The 19661-nt window shown below is 46.9% G+C and overlaps 1 protein-coding gene across 1 annotated transcript in view; it reads left to right on the top strand.

Annotated features, from left to right (window-relative positions):
• The window catches only part of ARMH1 (armadillo like helical domain containing 1), a 41080-nt gene extending 21993 nt beyond the window's left edge, over nucleotides 1-19087 (top strand). Inside the window, exons 6-11 of the mRNA XM_053575997.1 lie at nucleotides 17710-17835; nucleotides 17914-17986; nucleotides 18095-18224; nucleotides 18342-18419; nucleotides 18724-18805; nucleotides 18881-19087. Coding sequence (XP_053431972.1) covers nucleotides 17710-17835; nucleotides 17914-17986; nucleotides 18095-18224; nucleotides 18342-18419; nucleotides 18724-18805; nucleotides 18881-18999 — 608 coding nt within the window. The 3' untranslated portion in view covers nucleotides 19000-19087. The remainder of the gene's footprint in view (nucleotides 1-17709; nucleotides 17836-17913; nucleotides 17987-18094; nucleotides 18225-18341; nucleotides 18420-18723; nucleotides 18806-18880) is intronic.
• Nucleotides 19088-19661: the final 574 nt, after the last annotated feature.

Consider the following 19661-nt stretch of genomic DNA (forward strand, 5'->3'; position numbering starts at 1 on the left):
GCTGGCTGGGCCAGGCTTGAACCCACCAGCCTCAATGTATGTGGCTGGTGCCATAACCACTATGCTACAGGCGCCGAGCCAAGAATGATCATTTTAAAAATATAAATTAGACGATATCATTCCTTAGATTCCCATTGCACCAGTACTGAAATCTGCATACCTGCCATGGCCTACCAAGAGTGGAAGGCTCTTCCTCTAGACCTCGGACTTATGGTAAGAAAAGAAAAATAGCTCAGAACAGTCTGAGCTATGTGAGGTGTGCAAAACTTATCAAGCCCAGAGAGACATGAGTATGGGGCTTCGGTCATGCCCCACACTCATCCCACCCTCCCAACCCTACACCCATGCCTGGGGCAATTGTTTATAGTCATTTTGCTCCTGACTAGCTGCCTTACCCACAATCTTCATGTTGCTAGAATTTATGATACAAAGAACAATATATAGCCAATCAATCATTTATATTATTTCATTTATTTATTTATTTATTTATTTTAGAGACACGGTTTCACTCTGTTGCCCAGGCTGTAGTGCAGTGGTATCATCATAGCTCACTGCAGCTTCAAACTCCCTTGAGGGAGGCTCAAGCCATCCTCCCTGCTCAGCTAGTAATACAGGCACATACCACCATACCTGGCTAATTTTAAAAATCATTTTGTAGAGATGAGCTCTTAATATGTTGCCCAGACTGGTCTCAAACTCCTGGCCTCAAGCCATCCTTCCACCTCAGCCTCCTAAAGTGTAGAGATTACAGGTGTGAGCCATCATGCCTCACTGCTTATGTTATTTTAATACACATTATTGGTAGACAACTCAGGACTACCTCTCATTTTCCTTTAAAAATCTACTTATAACTGCTGCTAATTGGAGTGTATATCCAGGACAATTTAAACCTGTCCTCCCAGGTTGCAATTGTCAAGCTTGGCCCAAATAAACTCTTTACTTATATTGATTTTGCCTTAGCTTCTTCCTTTTATGTCAACAATGGACAATTTCTCAAACTTCAGATGTAACTCAAATGTCATCTCTGAGAGAGGCCTTCTCTGACTCCCCTTCCTAAAGTTTCCCCATTCCTTCCCACCACTCACCACAGTCCCTCTCCATCAGACCACATCATAACACTTACTGCCTATGGAAATTGCTTGTTTATTGTCTGTTCTCTGCCAGAAAGTAAGCTCCAGAAAAGCTGAAATTACGTCCTTTTTTTTTTTTTTGAGACAGAATCTCAAGCTGTTGCCTTGGGTAGAGTGCCATGGCATTATAGCTCACAGCAACCCCTAACTCGGGCTCAAGCAAACCTCTTGCCTCAGTTTTTCTATTTTTAGTAGAGACAGGGGTCTCACTTTTGCTCAGGCTGGTCTCGAATTCATGAGTTCAAGCAATCCACCCACCTCGGCCTCCCAGAGTGCTAGGATTACAGGCATGAGCCATCATTCCCAGCCAAGATTACGTCTGTTTTTTTAAGTCTCACTTTATTGCCCTCAGTAGAGTGCTGTGATGTCACAGCTCACAGCAACCTCCAACTCCTGGGCTTAGGTGATTCTCTTCCCCCAGCCTCCCGAGTAGCTGGGACTACAAGCGCCCACTACAACGCCCGGCTATTTTCTTGTTGCAGTTTGGTTGGGGCCAGTTTCAAACCTGCCACCCTCAGTATATGGGGCCAGCGCCCTACCCACTTAGCCACAGGCACCACCCAAGATCACGTCTGTTTTTTTTTTTTTTTTACCATTATACAACGGTATCTGCACAGTACTGGCATAACGAAGTTCTTAACTATTTGTTGAATAAAGGAATGAATGAATACCCTGATTTGTACTGACAACCATTGTATTGGAAATAGTATTTGAAATACCTAGTTTCTTCAGCCCAGATGTCCAGCCATAGTCCTAATGGCTAAGGGGAGGCTATGGCCCTTAATTTCTTGAGTTCTTAAGGGCAAGGAGAAGGATATGGAGGAGGAGAAAGACAAGGATCTCAGAGGAAGGAAGGAGATGGTACAGACTCTAGAACTGTAGGTGGTTCTTCTAGGTTCTTCCTACCTATTGCTTATAACAAACCACCCCAAATTTAGTGCCATGGCACTACCACTATTTTATATTATCACATATCCTTTAGTGCAGGAATTTGTACAAGACACCATGAAATGGATTATCTCTGCTCTATGATGTCTGGGGCCACTGGTGGGACTAGAGGCTAATGAGGGTCAGTATCACTGACTTTTCCTTTTGCCTCAGGCTCCAATATGGTTCCAATTGGCACTCTTATTGATCCTGTCTTCGCTTGACATTTTTTTTCTCTTTTTTGAGATAGAGTCTTACTCCATCACCCTGGGTAGAGTGCTGTGGCATCATTGTGGCTCTTAGCAACCTCAATCTTTTGGGCTCAAAAGATCTTCTTGTCTCAGCCTCCCCAGTAGCTGGGTCTACAGGCGCCCACCACAACACCCAGCTAGCTCATCTATTTTTAGTAGAGACAGGGTCTCACTCTTGCCCAGGCTAGTCTTGAACTCCTGAGCTCAATCAATCCACCCATCTCGGCCTCACAAAGTGCTAGGATTACAGGCATGAGCCACCATGCCTGGCCTTCACTTGACATTTTGGTATGTTGTGCATTGATTTTTTTGCATTGATTTTTTATTTAAAAAAATATTACATCATGGGCGGTGCCTATGGCTCAGTGGGTAGGGCGCCAACCCCATATACCAAGGGTAGCGGGTTCAAAGTCGGCCCCAGCCAAATTGCAACAAGAAAATATTACATCGAAATAGTATTTATTTTAAATTTTTAGTTTCTTGATCCCACCTACTTTAAATTTTGCACCTGAGGCAGGTGCCTCCCATTAGTCCCAGCCTTGGATAGCACAAGGGGACTATCATTTGAGGCCTTGGCGGTAGTATAACCAAGTTCAAGATCATACCACTTGCCTCAGGACAGCCAATAAATCAAGAGGCAGAGTGTTGGGGCAGGGAAAGTGACTTTTATTCAGAGAGACAGCAAACAGAAAAGACAGCAGACTAATGTCCTAAAGAACCATTTTAAGTTGGCATGAACTTTAGGCCCCATTCTATGTTAAGGGCAAGGGGGAGGTTGCAAGAGGTAATCAAGGACTGCAGACAGCTGGATGTCAGTGAGGGTCTGAGGAGGTTGTAAAAGTTATTTGCTCTTGGTCAGTTAACTTTGGATGAATAGGGTCATCCCACATGACCTCATCCCTCAGGTCATGACAGTCCTATAAATCTTTAACATAGCTTTGCTACTTGTGTGTCTACTTTTCTTCTCTTCCCAGGAGTCAGTTTTGGGAAAGGAACAGTTATCTTCCTACTAGCCTAGGTGCAGGGCTAAGCAGAAGCTTTTAACCTAAAAGATATATAACCAGAGAGAGTCAGAAGCAAAATGGAACTAGTTACATGAAGCCTCCCTTCCAAGTTACAATGGGGCTCAGCTGGGACTGTCAACTGTAGCACCTACATGTGGTCTCTCTGTGTGTAGCCTGGGCTTCATCACAGCTTGGCGTCTGGGTTCCAAGAGATGGCAGCCAAGAGCAAGCTTCTAAGACATTTCTAGACCAAAGCTGGATGGTCTTTTTTGACCTTGCCTCATAAAGTCACAGAGCATAAAGACCCCACATCTGGATAAAAAGGAGGGTCAAATAATTGTGTAGCCAAGTTTTAAAGTCACTCTAGTGGGCTATGTCTGCTGTGGGGGGCATATGTGGTGATGGCTCTATGTCTAAGAGGGATAGGTTTCTCTCTCTTCCTTTTCCTCCCATTGCTGAATATTTTAAGGCAGTTTCCTGAAATATGTCTGCCAGAGCAAGGTTCATTGAATTACATCTCCTTCACACTTCTGCAGATGCCTCTAGGGGAGGAGTGGGCAAAGGAGCATTGTATTCAATGCCGTGGAAATACCCTGTTGTCTGGTCCCTACTGCAGGAGATTCTGATTGTCTATCCTTGTTGCATTCTTCACTTTATGTGTGTTTCTTTTTTTTTTTTTTTAGAGACAGAGTCTCAATTTATTGCCCTCGGCAGAGTGCCATGGCGTCACAACTCACAGCAGCCTCCAACTCCATGGCTTAGGCAATTCTCTTGCCTCAGCACCGGCCCCATATACTAAGGGTGGCAGGTTCAAACCCGGCCCTGGCCAAACTGCAACAAAAAATAGCCGGGAGTTGTGGCGGGCACCTGTAGTCCCAGCTACTCAGGAGGCTGAGGCAAGAGAATCGCCTAAGACCAGGAGTTGCAGGTTACTGTGAGCTGTGATGCCACAGCACTCTACCGAGGGCGATAAAATAAGACTCTGTCCAAAAAAAAAAAAAGAAGCAGCATTACTTCCCCAAAATGATATGAACACTTCCACTGTGACACTTTATTCAGCATTTATATAATGTTATAATACAGTCCTGCAGGGGGGTTAAGTAGACAATCCTGGGGAAAAACTTATTTCTAATGTGCCTAGCCCTCAAAACTTCTGTCTCCTACCCTTGCCTGTTTCTGCCTTCACTTGGGGGACAGTGGTGGTTGATTCAGGCCTCAGGAATACTTCAGAGCAGGAGCACAGGGCTGATTAGATTGGGTAACACTTAGATACCAGTGGAAGACACATCATAGTATTTACTCCCCTCCCCTCCCCCTCTTCTTTTCTTAGCAAAGGCAAAATCATAGTAATTCTTGATCCAGAAATACATATACCGCCATAGCATATAACATTGCTTTGTTGCCTGGCTTTAAAAAATAGTGCATAAAATATATTTTTTAATGTTTCAACATTGGGCTTTGAACAGATAAGGTGAAAGTTAACGGGATGTACAGGAATCAGAAGCAGGTGTAAGTGGTCAGGAAGATGCCTGACGCTGGTCTCTTCCTTACAACAGCGCAACATATCAAACACACATAGAGGTGCCCTGCTGGGAATTATGAAAACAGCCGCGTGAAGCGCACTTCTCATATGTGGCCATTAGGTGACAGTCTTGTCTGGAGTGCAGAGAAGGAACGGGGACGCTGGCTTTCCAAGGCTCTAGGAGCAAAGAATTAGAAGACAAACTTAGGAGCGCTGTAAGCGCCTTGGAAATGGCTGCAAGAAATAGGCACAGTTCCCAGTGGTGCCATTTATTTATTTTTGAGAGAGTCTCACTAGGTCGCCCTTGGTAGAGTGCAGTGGCGTCACAGCTCACAGCAACGTCAAATTCTTGGACTTAAGTTATTCTCTTGCCTCAGCCTCCCAAGTAGCTGGGAATACAGGCGCCCACTACAATGCCCAGTAATTTTTTTGTTGCAGTTGTCGTTGTTCAGCTGGCCCGTTCGAAGCCTGGGTGTATGTGCATTTCTAAGGCTTCTGCTGCTAAAGTAGTACTAAGCCTGCTGCTACAACGCTTCCTCTTGTTCACTGTGATTCTCTGGGCAAATCATTTGTTTTCAGTTTCTTCATCTATTCACTGTGGTGATCCAATAGGTGAGCATCAAGGTTTTTTTTGTTTTTGACAGGTTGTAGATTCTACAGTTTGACATAGTGAGACTCTGTCTCAAATAAAATAAAATAAACTATCCAGCCATGTGGTATATGGCTATTGTCCCAGCTACTCGGGAGGCTGAGGCGAGAAGATTTCTTTCATCCCAGGAGTTTGAAGTTGCTGTCAGTTATGACAGCATAGCACTCCAGCCACAGCAACAGAGTGAGACTCTATCTCAGAAAAAAAAGGAAAAAAATTCAAATCTACTCCCTCTTCATTCATTCTCCACTGCTGGACTTCAGGTCTTCATATTTCTCATTGCCCTCTAAACCGGCCTCCAGTGCTCCAGTGTGGTGCCCACCCACAGTCTGTTTTCCTAGTCCACCACCAAAGTGGAGGAAATAGAACTGAAGAATATGGGCTTTGGAATCAGTCATTCTTTTTAGCTGTTTGATCCTGGCCAAGCTACTCAACCTTGTGGGTCTTAGTTTTCTCTGCAATGAAAGATGAGAAACCCCCTGCTGTATAGGGTTGTTGGGTGCTGTGAAGCCCTTCAGAAGCTAGGGCTGTCCTCCCTCTACAGGCTTAGTGTTTGTGCCCATGACCCATCACCATATGTCCCAGCCAGACCTCCCCTGCTTGCCTGGCCACAAATGTGATATGGCACTTTCCACATTCTATATTTCAGCCCCTCCCTTTTCTCCATGGCTTTGCCAAGTCAAGCATCACCTTCCCCAAGGAAGCCTTCTCCTGATTCTCTGTACCTGACCCCTCAACTCCATCACCCAGTGTGGCTTACCTTTGTGCTTTCATGGCCCTTATAACACTATATCATAAATATCAGTTTCCTTTTGGTGTCCCCCAATTAGATTGTGATGTCCCTAAGGTCGGTAACTATATCATTGTCCTCTTCAGAGCTCTGACACAGAGAAGATGCCCAATAATTCTTTTGTTGGATAAATGAATGAATCAATGAATAAATCAGCAATTGCTTACATTTACAACAGTTGGGTATTAATAGAACCACAACCTTGACCAGGTGCAGTGGCTTATGCATGTCATCTTATAGCATTCTGGGAGCCAAGGCAAGTGAATTGCTTGAACTCAAGAGTTTGAGACCACCCTGAACAAAAGCGAGACCCCGTCTCTACTTAAACTAGAAAAACTAGCTGGGCGTAGTGTTGGGTGCCTGTAGTTCCAGCTACTCAGGAGGCTGAGGCAAGAGGATAGCTCAAGCCCATGACTTTGAGGTTGCTGGGAACTATGATACCACAACACTACACAGGCCTACAGAGTGAGACTGTCTCAAAAAAAATTAATTTAGTTTAATTTTTTTTTTAAAAGAACCACAAGCTGGATTGGCGCCTATAGCTCAGTGGCTAGGGCACCAGCCACATACACCAGAGCTGGCAGGTTCGAATCCAGCCCGGGCCTGTCAAACAACAATGACAACTATAACCAAAAATAGCTGGGCATTGTGGTGGGTGTCTGTAGTCCCAGCTACTTGGGGAGGCTGAGGCAAGAGAATCATTTAAGCCCAAGAGTTTGAGGTTGCTGTGAGCTGTGACGCCATGGCACTCTACCGAGGGTGACATAGTGAGACTCTGTCTCAAAAAAAAAAGAACCACAAGCTTTAGGCAAAGCTGACCAAAATCGTAGTCTCTTGTTGCTCCTTGCTTTCTGACTAAGTCTGCTGTGCTCACTACCTAGTGGGACATCTTAAGACTTGTAACTGGCTGTGAGTCTTGTGGAGACACTGGGTAGGGACTAGCACTTTTGCTTTGGGTGTAAACAGTGACAGCTGTGAATTTTAAAACTCAATCAAACATGATTCAATGGATAAACTTTCATTTTTCCAAGGAGTTACAAGTGTTGCAGATGCATAATTAATGAAATATCAAGCACTTAGTGTAAAGTGAATAGACAGCACTGGATATTCTTCTCTTGGATTACTAGGTCCTATGCGGCTAGAAAATGCTATTTGTAGTCAGGAAAATTTCATAAAAATATATGTATCCATTCATTTCTACCCTAAATGTCCACCAAGTCATGTCTTGCTACAGGAAGAGCTCTCCTAGGTCCAAGAAGTCCTGGCACAGGGGTGCTGGCAGCTTGTGCCAGGGAAGAGCCCAACTACTAAAGAGGATGTGCTGCCGCTAACAAAGCCAAGCAGCGTCAGATACAAGGAGGAGCCAAACCACTTGGGCCCAAAAGGGAAGGAAGGTTTTTGTAACCAAACAATAGCAGAACAAGTCAAAGAAACTTGGGGATTCAAGCACCAGCTAGTGTAGGCAGCCAGAAGTATCTGAGGCTGCAGATTTGTCCAGATGAGAGTGTTTGGGGGAGACCAGAGGGGTTCGGGGTGCTTTTCACCTTCCCAGGGCTAGCCTCTTGCCCTACACAATTTACTGGATCTGTGATTCCAAATTAGCACCACATCTGTGAGGGGTGGGCAGCTGGGATAGCAGGGGCTGATCTGGAAGACCTGCACTGGCTGGGCAAACAGAAGCAGTGGCTAGAGGGTCATAGGAAGCGTCTCTGAAGGAAGCAGCTGTTTTTAAGTCAGGAAGGTGCACAGAGGAAAGGGTCTACCTCAGAGTCTATCCCCAGAATGCCCACAAGCACCCAGGGTGAACACAGGGTGTCCTTGGAGATCTTCACCTAGAGGTAAATCAGGATGAAACAAAACTGGCTTTGTGTAGAGCTTCAGAACCAGGCCCTCTGGTGTGCCCCATGGCTCTGGAATCTGGGGGGCAGAGGTGGTAGGAGGCCCCCAGGATCTGGCACAAGAGTGCTTTAGAGGAGGTAGGCTGGCTCTCTATGGGTAGCCTTTCTGTGCCTTTCCTTAGATCAACGGTTCTCAACCTTCCTAATGCTGCAGCTCTTTAATACAGTACCTCTGGGTCTTGACCCACAGAACCACTGCCTTAGATGGACTCACCAACCTGCTGAAGGACACTGTGAGGCCTGGCTAGAGAAGTCCACTCTCCCACCCTGTGATAATGTTTATAGCAGACGGTGTTCAGCAACAAGAGGAGTTGAAAGTGCCGTATACAAACACAGAAGAGGCTGCTGCCTTCCAGGACACTGTTCTGTTGGAAACTGTTAATGACAGTTTTCTGACAAGATTATAAATCACCAGCACATGTTCACTTTCAGGCAGCCTGTGTTCGTTTGGAGTTCAGTAAATTTCCCAAGAGCTGAAAGCAGTCTCTTTTGAACACCTGTCCTGTGTGTTCTGAGAATCCACACAGTCCCCTCCCTAGCCCCTTCACCAGGCGCCCTGTGTCTCCCACTGTGAGGAAGGGCCACACTTTCCACAGTGCCTGGCTCATATGAAGTGAGCATCCATGGAGTGTCGTCCACTTCTCGGCTGACCAAGAAGTGTGAGGTACTATCTTCAAAGAGTTCTTTCAAAGGTGGCCCAGGAAAATGGTGGTGGTGAGGGTGGGGGTGGGGCAGGGCTGCAGTGGTTCTGGCTTGTAGCCTGTGGAAGATTCAGAACTAGGAATGGCTGTGTGGCTCAGTGTGGATGAGGGCCACAGTGGCCAGAGCAGAACCTCTTTTGGAATCATCTACCACTAGGCTGGCACTTTGCAAGCATGGTCCTAAACTACCTTACAAAAATGGCCTTTAACCTATAGGAATACAAGATCCAGTCCGTTCTTTTCAACACTTAAGGAGCATGCATTGTGGACTCAGAATGGTTTGAGGCTTGGGGTAGAGATGTGTCAAATATGTTCACTGGAGTTCATACACTAGTGAAGAGACAGATTATTACTGGAGGTACCAATATTCTGTGTCAAGGGAACAGTGCTATCGGGTGGGAGACACAGAAAATCTACTGAGTAGAACATGGAGGCAGCAGGAGAATGGACCAGACAGCTTCTTGAAAGTTAATTTCTGAACTGAGTCTGGAAGAATGAATAGCAATAGCCAGGTGAAGAAGGAAACCTCAAATCTTTGAATGTGGACAACGATCAGCTGGAATTGTTAGTGCCTGATAGAAACAAATGAAAAATATTTCTGGAAGAAAGTATCTTCATCCTAGCTCTCAAGTTTTGTTTTTGTTTTTGTTTTTTTTTTTTGTGGTTTTTTTATGGCCGGGGCTGGGTTTGAACCCGCCACCTCCGGCATATGGGACCGGCGCCCTACTCCTTGAGCCACAGGCACCACCCCTAGCTCTCAAGTTTTTCCTACAATGTCTAATAGACAAAAAGAAGAAAAAAGGAATGAGGCAGTAAAGAGACAACTGAGGTCAGGCACAGTGGCTCACGCCTATAATCATAGCAATCTGGGAGGCCAGGGCAGGAGGATCCCTTGAGCTCAGGAGTTCGAGACCAGCCTGAACAAGAGTGAGACCCTCAATTCTACTAAAAATAGAAAAATTAGCCAAGTGTCATGGTGGGCACCTGTCATTCCAGCTACTCAGGAGGCTGAGGCAGAAGGACTCCTTGAGCAACAGAGTAAAGAAGAAAGCGGGGGTGGGGGGGTGGGGAGTGGCGCCTGTGGCTCAAAGGAGTAGAGCGCCAGGAGGTGCAGGTTCAAACCCGGCTCTGGCCAAAAAAAAACTGCAAAAAAAAAAAAAAAAGAAAAAGAAGAAGAAGAAACCTGGGTGACTAAACAAGATGTAGCCACTCTACTAAAAATAGCAAAATCAGTTTAGTTGGGCGGTGCCTGTGGCTCAGTGAGTAGGGCACCGGCCCCATATACCGAGAGTGGTGGGTTCAAACCCAGCCCTGGCCAAACTGCAACAAAAACATAGCAGGGCATTGTGGCAGGCACCTGTGGTCCCAGCTATTCGGGAGACTGAGGCAAGAGAATCACCTAAACCTAGGAGTTGGAGGTTGCTGTGAGCTGTGATGCTATGGCACTCTACCAAGGGTGATAAAGTGAGACTCTGTCTCTAAAAATAAATAAATAAATAAATAAATATGTTTAAAAATTAAAAAAAGATATAAAGAGAAATTAGAGTAGTGATTGGGCCTTACTGATACCCTGAGTACCCTAAGAAAAATCACAGTGACCCTAAGATAAATCATAGTGACAGCCAAGTGCAGTGGCTCACACCTAGTACTCTGGGAGGCCAAGGCAGGTGGATTGAGCTCACGGGTTCAAGACCAGCCTGAGCTAGAGCAAGATCCTATCTCTAAAGACAGCCAGGCTTTGTGGCAGGTGCCTGTAGTCTCAGCTATGTGGGAGGCTGAGGTGGGAGAATTGCTTGAGCACAGGAGTTCGAGGTTGCTGTTACACCATGGCACTCTACTGAGGGCAACAAAGTGAGACTCTGGCTCAAAAAAAAAAAAAAAAAAAAGAAAGAAAAGAAAAACCATAGTGACTATAAATGACTAGGCTTCAGCATTATGGGGTAGAAACCATTTTCTTTTTCCTGGCTGGGTGCCTGTACTAAGTGGCTAGGGAGCCAGCCACATACACCGGAGCTGGCTGGTTCAAACCCAGCCCGGACCTGCTGAACAACAGTGACAACTACAATCATAAAATAGCTGGGCATTGTGGTGGGCACCTATAGTCCCAGCTACTTAGGAGGCTGAGACAAGAGAATCACTTAAGCCCAAGAGTTTGAGGTTGCTGTGAGCTGTGATACCATAGCACTGTACTGTCTCAAAAAAAATTTTTTTTTTCTTTTTTCCCTTTACCCATCTTAGGTCATTGCCTGGGCCCCTACAAATTAGACAGACAAAATATTAACAAGAGAAAAACAAATTTATGAATAAGTGTACCTTGAATACTCCCTTAAGTACCCAGAAATAAGCAACTCAAAGGGGTGGTTAAAACTTGGGGTTACATAGCATCTTAACAAAAGAACAATAAATTTTTGTAGAGAAGTGTCAAGACAAAGGAAAAGAACTTTGAGCTTCTAGGGGTGGCAAATTTTGGGAAAACAAATAAATGAGGAAACCGATAGTAGATAAGGCCAGTTAGTAAGGTTTGTTGACTCTCTGGTAATAAGGTTTTGTCTACTTCCTTGCATTGGAAGGGAATGGTGGGAGACATCTTTGCAAGGAGAACTTAGGATCTGTTTTTAGGTACATGGGGAAGGGCAGAGAGCTCATCCTATGTCTGTTTGTTTGTTTGTTTGTTTTTCTAATTGCTTTCAGCTCAAAATAATCTTCATACCAGAGTGGCATATTTATTTGGAGTAGCAGTACTCTGAACCCTTCAGCCTCCAAATCTAGTTCTCTGGGAAAGCTAAGCTAAATTAATAAAAGATTGACAATTCCTAAAGACAATGTCAATACTCTTGCAATTCTAGGAGGGGAAAATATACCTATTCAATGCCCTGTGGAAATTCAAATTAGATTTCTTTCCCAGAAGTTTTGGTGATTTAGTTGGAATATAATTTTTGTTGGAATGCAAGCTGAACCCCACCTTTCCTGGTTCTGGAAAGCTCGATCTATGGAGCCAGAAACACCACACTCACCTCCTTCTTCCCTTCCCAACCTACCCCTCACTCCCCACCTCTTATCCTGCTCCCAGAAAGTCAGGGTCTGAGGAATCTGAAAGTTGGCTTTTTCCCCCCTTACAGTGTTTAGTTCCGGCCAAAACAAAAATCCAAAAGAGTGAGAAAGGAAGCATTTTTTTCTTTTGACTCTTGCTCTCTTATTCTTTCTTTCCCTTTTTCTATCTCCTGTCTTTCTCACTCTCTCTTCTTTATTTCTTTTAAACAAAGTCTTACTCTGTTACCTTGGCTGGAATGCAGTGGCCTTACAACCTCAAATTCTAGGGCTTATTTGCCTCAGTCTCCCAAGTAAACTGGAACTACAGGTGCACTTCACCATGTTCAGCCAATTTTTCTATTTTTTTGAAGGGACAGGGTCTCACCCTTACACATGCTGGTCTCAAATTCCTGACCTCAAGTGATCCTCCTGCCTCAGCCTCCCAGAGCACTAGAATTACAAGTATGAGCCACCATACTAGGCCTTTCTCTTTTCTTTCTTTCTTTCTTTTTTTTTTTTAAACAGCATGTCTTGGCTCGGCGCCTATGGCTTAAGCAACTAAGGTGCCAGCCACATACATCTGAGCTGGCAGGTTCGAATCCAGCCTGGGCCCACTAAACAACGATGGCTGCAACCAAAAAATAGCCGGGCCTGGGCAGCACCTGTGGCTCAGTTGGTAAGGCGCCGGCCCCATATACCAAGGGTGGCGGGTTCAAACTCGGCCCCAGCTGAACTGCAACCAAAAAATAGCTGGGCGTTGTGGTGGGCGCCTGTGGTCCCGGCTACTTGGGAGGCTGAGGCAAGAGAATCACTTAAGCCCAGGAGTTGGAGGTTGCTATGAGCTGTGTGATGCCATAGCACTCTACCGAGGGCCATAAAGTGAGACAAAAAAAAAAATAGCCGGGCGTTGTGGCAGGTGCCTGTAGTCCCAGGTACTTGGGAAGGTGGAGACAGGAGAATTGCTTGAGCCCAGAAGTTGGAGGTTGCTGTGAGCTGTGATGCTACAGAACTCTACTCAGGGTGACAGCTTGAGGCTCTGTTTCAAAAAAAAAAAAAAAAAAGCATGTCTTTAACTGATAACAGAACCTTCACTATACTTCTCAAACTTTTATATAGAAGGGAATTCTCTAGGCAGCATCTGTAGCTCAGTGGGTAGGGCATTGGCCACATACACTGAGGCTGACGGTTTCGAACTCAGCCCAGGCCAGCTAAACAGCAATGACAACTGCAACAACAAAAAAAATATAGCCAGACATTGTGGTGGGCACCTATAGTCCCAGCTACTAGGGAGACTGAGGCAAGAGAATCACTTAAGCCCAAGAGTTTGAGGTTGCTGTGAGCTGTGACACCACAGCACTCTACCGAGGGTGACATAGTGAGACTCTGTCTCAAAAAAAAAAAAAAAGCAGGGGGGAATGGTCTACAAGTAATAGTTGTCAAATCAAAATATTTTTAGAAGTCTGTTTTTTTTGGAGACAGAGTCTCCCTTTTCACCCTTGGTAGGGTGGTGGCGTCATAGCTCACAGCAACCTCAAACTTTTGGGCTCAAGCAATCCTCTTGCCTCAACCTCCTGAGTAGCTAGAACTATAGATGCCTGTCACAATGCCTGGCTAGTTTTAGAGTCTTACTCTTGCTCAGGCTGGTCTCCAACTCCTGAGTTTAGGTAATCCACCCACCTTGGCCATCCAGATGTTAGGATTACAGGAGTAAGCCACCATGCTTAGCCCTAATATTGTATTTCTTGATGTAGTCAGGTGTTTTTTTGTTTGTTTGTTTTGGGGGGGCGTTTGAGACAGAGTCTCCCTTTTCACCCTTGGTAGAGTGCCATGGGGTCATAGCTCACAGCAACCTCAAAGTCCTGGGCTGAAGCAATTCTCTTACCTTAGCCCCTGAATTAGCTGAGACTACAGGCACCCACCACAACGCCTGACTATTTTTACAGATGAGATCTCGCTCTGGCTCAGGCTGGTCTCAAACCTGTGAGCTCAGACAATTCACCCACTTCGGCCTCCCAAGTCCTGGGATTACAGGGGTGAACCACCATCCCCAGCCCTTAGTCAGGTACTTTATTATTTCTAAAAGTTATTTTCTAAAATCTCATAAAACAGGTGGTGTCTGTGGCTCAGTGGGTAGGATGCTGGCCCCATATACTGAGGGTGGTAGGTTCTGCAACAAAAAATAGCTGGGCGTTGTGGCAGGCACCTGTAGTCCCAGCTACTCAGGAGGCTGAGGGAGGAGAATCACCTAAGCCCAAAAGTTGGTGGTTGCTGTGAGCTGTAATGCCATGGCACTATACAGAGGGCGATAAAGTGAGACTCTATCTCATTTTTTAAAAAATCTCATAAAACAGATGCTACAGGGAATGCCTAGTGGTTAAGAGGGAATTTGAAATGCTCAGGTTCAAATCTTACCTCTCTGTACTTCAGTTTTTCTTCTATAAAATGAGAATAACAGGTTCAGCACCTGTGGCTCAAGTGGCTAAGGTGCCAGCCACATACACCTGAGCTGGTGGGTTCGAATCCAGCCCGGGCCCGCCAAAGAGCAATGACGGCTACAACCAAAAAATAGCCAGGTGTTGTGGCGGGTGCCTGTGGTCCCAGCTACTTGGGAGGCTGAGGCAAGAGAATCACTTGAGCCCAAGAGTTGGAGGTTACTGTGAGCTGTGATGCCACAGCACTTTACCCAGGGCAACAGCTTGAGGCTCTGTCTCAAAAAAAAAAAAAAGAAAGAAAGAAAAGAAAAGAACATATACACATAACAGAGTTGTGAAGATCAAATTAGATAATGTTGTAGTGCTTGACTAGTCCCTTGCATAATGTTCATTTTTATTTAATGAATTAAGGAGAACAATAGATGTTAAGCAGTTATCCACATAAACTTTTCTAGTCTCAGCTGTCCATTCATCATCAACTCAAATTCAATATGACTAATGTAAATCCCACCCTATACACCCTTGTCCACCCCCAACCCCCACCTGCCCAATCCTGACTTTTCAACTCAAGGAGCTGGCATCTTCTGTCACACTGGTAGGAAAGATCAGGGTAAACTGGTCAAGGTGGCTCACACCTATAATCCTAGCATCTTACTTTAGTGCTGGGAGTTTGAGAACAGCCTGAGAAAAAGTGAGAACCTATCTCTACTACAAATAGAAAAATTAGCAGGGTGTCCTGGCAGGTGCCTGTAGTCCAGCTACTGGGGAGGCTGAGGCAAGAGGATAGCTTGAGCCCACGAGTTTTTTTTTTTTGTTTTGTTTGTTTGTTTTATATTAAACTGTATTAGTTTTTTATTGTTGTTGCAGTTTTGGCCGGGGCTGGGTTTGAACCCACCACCCTCAGTATATGGGGCTGGTGCCCTACCCACTGAGCCACAGGCACCTCCCTGTTTGTTTTTTGAGACAGAATCTCATTATGTTGCCCTCAGTAGAGTGCTGTGATGTCACAGCTCACAGCAACCTCCAGCTCTTGGGCCTAGGCAATTCTCTTGCCTCAGCCTCCCACATAGCTGGAACTACGTGCGCCCATCACAATGCCCGGCTATTTTTTGTTACAGTTTGGCTGAGGGCCAGGTTTGAACCCGCCACCCTCAGTGTATGGTGCCCGGCCCCAGAGCCCACAAGTTTGAGATTGCTGTGAGCTAGGTTGTTCCCACCACAGTCTACCCAGGGTGGAAAAGTGAGACTCTGTCTCAAAAAAAACAAAAACAAAAGTTGCTTGAATGAACTAATTCCCCAACACCCAGTACAGTGCCAGTACTGAGCAGAAAGGCTAAGTCAACACTGGAATGAATGAATGACTAGACTAAGTATCTACAGAAAAGCCCTTCGAGAATTCCCTCAATAAATTCTAGTCCCCTCCTCCTTCCTAACCAAATCTTTTTGTCCTTTTGCTTCTACCACTTCGTAGCTGTGTAGCTTAGACAAAGAACTTCACCTTTCTGAGCCTAGTGTCGCAAATGTAAAATGGGGAAGCTAACCTCATTTGGTCTTGGTGAGCTCCAGGGGGATACTTAGCACAGCACCTCACCTAGGCACAGAAGGGCTCCATAATGCTTAGTGAGAAAGAGCTCTCAGAGGTCACTTGCCACCAACATTGCTTCCTGGCTTCTCACTTCCTGCCTTACTTGCTCTATCTCCCTCTCACCCTGCATCTTTCTCCATCCTGTCTCCTATTATTTTATTTATTTATTATCATTACCATTATTAGAAACAGGGTCTCCCTCTGTTGCCCAGACTAGAGTGCAGTGGCCTCACCACAGCTCACTGCAGCCTCAAACTCCTGGCATCAAGCAATCTGCCTTCTGGGCTCCCAAAGCCCTGGGATTACAGGAGTGAACCACCATGCCAGACCCTGTCTCTCTTTAAAAACCCAGGCCTTGGCAGTGCCTGTGGCTCGGTGGGTAGGGCGCCAGCCCCATTTACCAAGGGTGGCGGGTTCAAACCCAGCCCTGGCCAAACTGCAACAAAAAAATAGCCAGGCATTGAATTGGCAGGCACCTGTAGTCCCAGCTACTCGGGAGGCTGAGGCAAGAGAATCACCTGAGCCCTGGAGTTGGAGGTTGCTGTGAGGTGCAATGCCATGGCACTGTATCGAGGGCAACAAAGTGAGACTCTGTCTCAAAAAAAAAAAAAAAAAATGCCTGGCCTTCAGGCTGGGTTACAGTGGCTCACACCTGTTATCCTAGCACTGTGAGAGGCCAAAGCAGGAGGATTGCTTGAGCTCATGAGTTCGAGACCAGCCTGAGCAAAATGTGAGAACTCTGTCTCTACTAAAAATAGAAAAACACCCCATCTCTACTAAAAATAGAAAAACTGAGGCAAGAAGATCACTTGAGGGCAGCGCCTGTGGCTCAAGGAGTAGGGCACTTGTCCCATATGCCGGAGGTGGCGGGTTCAAACCCAGCCCCAGCCAAAAACCACACACACACAAAAAAAAGAAGATCACTTGACTCCAAGAGTTGGAGGTTGCTGTGAGCTATGACAGTACAGCACTCAACCTAGGGTGACAGCTTTAGACTCTGTCTCAAAGAAAAGAAAGAACATAACCCAGTCCTTCAGGCTGGGCACAGTGCCTCACACCTGTAATCCTAGCACTCTGGGAGACCCAGGTGGGTGGATCTTCTGAGTTCAGGAGTTGGAGACCCCATCTCTAAAAATAGACAAGTGTTTAGCCGGGCGTTGTGGCAGGCGCCTGTAGTCCCAGCTGCTCCGGAGGCTGAGGCAAGAGAATCGCGAAGCCCAAGAGTTAGAAGTTGCTGTGAGCCGTGTGACGCCATGGCACTCTACCCGAGGGCGGTACAATGAGACTCTGTCTCTAAAAAAAAAAAAAAAAAAAAATAGACAAGTGTTGTGGCGGGGGACCTATAGTCCCAGCTACTTGGGAGGCTGAGGCAAGAGAATTGCTTGAGCCCAAGAGTTTGAGGTTGCTGTAAGCTATGATGCCACACACCCTACCGAGGGTGAAAAGGGAGACTCTGTCTCAAAACAAAACAAAATAAAAAAAAAAAAACAGGCCTTCCCTCCTCCATGAAACCTGGATTCTTCCAAGCTGAAGCAGCCACTTCAGTGGGACCTCTCAGCCTTCCTCTCTGACATCTCTAGGCCACCTGGATGTGAGGCTCACTATCCCTTATTCCTCTGCCCCTTCTGTCCCCTCCTCCTCTTCAAAAGTGTCGCCTTCTCAGCTTCTCCTCTGCCTTGGAGAGTGCTGTGCAGAAAGATGCGAGGAAGGGTCAGTGAAGAAGACAGTGTGAAGGGAAGGGACTTGGTTCAGGAGTGGGTGGCGCCTCAGGCATCTCTGCCCTTCCCCAGCCATCGAGCTGATCAAGGACCTGGTCTACTATGACGACGTGCGCCTGAAGCTGCTCAAGGGCCTCGTGGAGCTGCTGATACCGTCAGTCAAGGAGACCTCCAAACTGCAGCCCAAGATCCTCACTGGTAGGAACCTGCTCAAATGGGGCTGCCAGGGCAGAGAAGTGGGGACTTCCTGCCTCACTGCCGCTCCTTGCCCCCCAGATGCCTCGGTTCTCCAGCTCGCAGCCCATCTGCCAGTGTTCTTGCAGCAGGCCTCAGCCGCCAAGGCTATTGGGTAAGAGGGTAGCGGGTAGGGGGTGTGCAGCAGCCAGGCTTGACCCCAGGAGTCGCCACAAACTGAACTGCCCCCACTTCTTGCCCTCCCCTCAACCCCCGCTGCCAGGGTTCTGGCACACAACGACTTGAGCGTCGCGGAGGAGCTGCTGCACCTACGCGTAGTGCACGGCCTGATGACTGCCATGGGCAACATGGACCACAGCAACAGCCAGCGGCTGGCCAGCATCACGCTAGAGGTGAGCGCGCGGCGGGGCGGGGCCGAGTGGAGGTGCGCGCGCGGCGGGGCGGGGCCGAGTGGGCTGGCAGGCACCATCACTCAGCGCCTCCGCCCCCCGCTCTCCACCCCCGCGCAGTACTTCGTACGTATGTTCCCGGTCGTCGAAGAGCACGTGCGCAAATCCATGGGGGAAGAACTCTACCAGCTCTTCCTTGTAAGTGCCACCCCCATCCCCGCAGCAAAAGCAGCGGTTGGTTCAGACAGCATGGTGCCCTCCTCCCCTGGCGCATGCCAAGCGCACAGAATGGACCCAGCCATCTGCTACAGGTGGAGGGACTGCCCTAGCCTGGGCTCTTCCTCTTCCCTTTCCTGTCCTTTCAGTTGGCTGGGAGCCGACCCCCTATCCACACTCCCACTTCCAATCACCTCCCTACCCCCCAGCATCCCTCTGTCCACACCCAACTCCAAGTCCTGACTGCCCCTACACCCTAGCTGGGCCCCCTTGCTCCTGTCCTCAGAGCAAGCCTGAAGACTTGTACACGAAAATAGACAGCATTCAGGCGGACATTTTGGCGGCCAATAAAGTCAATGTTACGAAAGGTGAGTGCGGAAGGAGGGGAGCTGGGGCACATGGGCAGCCAGCACCTGGCTCAGGCTAGCTGTTCCTGTTCACAGAGTTGTACCCCTATAGCAGAACCTACAGCGACATGACCTCTGCATTTGACCCCCACGGAGAGGATCTGATGGCCTACCTCACACTCTACCAGAAGAAAGATGAAGAATCAAAGGAATAACAGCCCCCGAGGCAAAGCAGGAAAGCCTGGAGCAGGAGTTTAGGGATGAGCTCAGGGGATTCCACTTGGCCTTAGGCGGGAGGTTGGGGGTTAGGCACACCAGTGAGGAAGGGAGAGCTGCTGGCTCAATAAACAGTCTTGATAGCTATCTGTTCTGTATGTGTGTGGAAGGGAAGGGGATATCAAATGAGAGCTATATGACAGATCAGGGTGCCTGTGCTCAGCTGGTTAAAAAGCAAGTCCCAAGTCTGATGAGTTTCAGCTACTATAGGCCAAGTATTGCTTGATCCCAGGAGTTCAAGGTCAACCTGGGCAATACGGTGAGGCCCCCTCTCAAAAAAATAAAAACATCTGGGAGGCTGAGGTGGGACTAGCCCTTGAGCTTAGGAGTTTGAGACCAGCACAAGCAAACCAAGACCCCATCTTTACTAAAAATAGAAAAATTAGGCCCTGTGTGGTAGCTCACACCTGTAATCCTAGCACTCTGGGAGGGTGGATTGCTTGAGCTCAAGAGTTCAAGACCAGCCTGAGCAAAAATTGAGACTTGGTCTCTACTGAAAATAGAAAAACTAAAAATAAATAAATAAAAATAATAATAATAATAATAATAGAAAAACTGAGGCAAAGAGGATTTCTTGAGCCCAAGAGTTGGAGATTGCTGT

The sequence above is a fragment of the Nycticebus coucang genome, chromosome 22 (assembly GCF_027406575.1).
Source record: "Nycticebus coucang isolate mNycCou1 chromosome 22, mNycCou1.pri, whole genome shotgun sequence".
In the NCBI taxonomy this organism is placed as follows: Eukaryota; Metazoa; Chordata; class Mammalia; order Primates; family Lorisidae; genus Nycticebus; species Nycticebus coucang.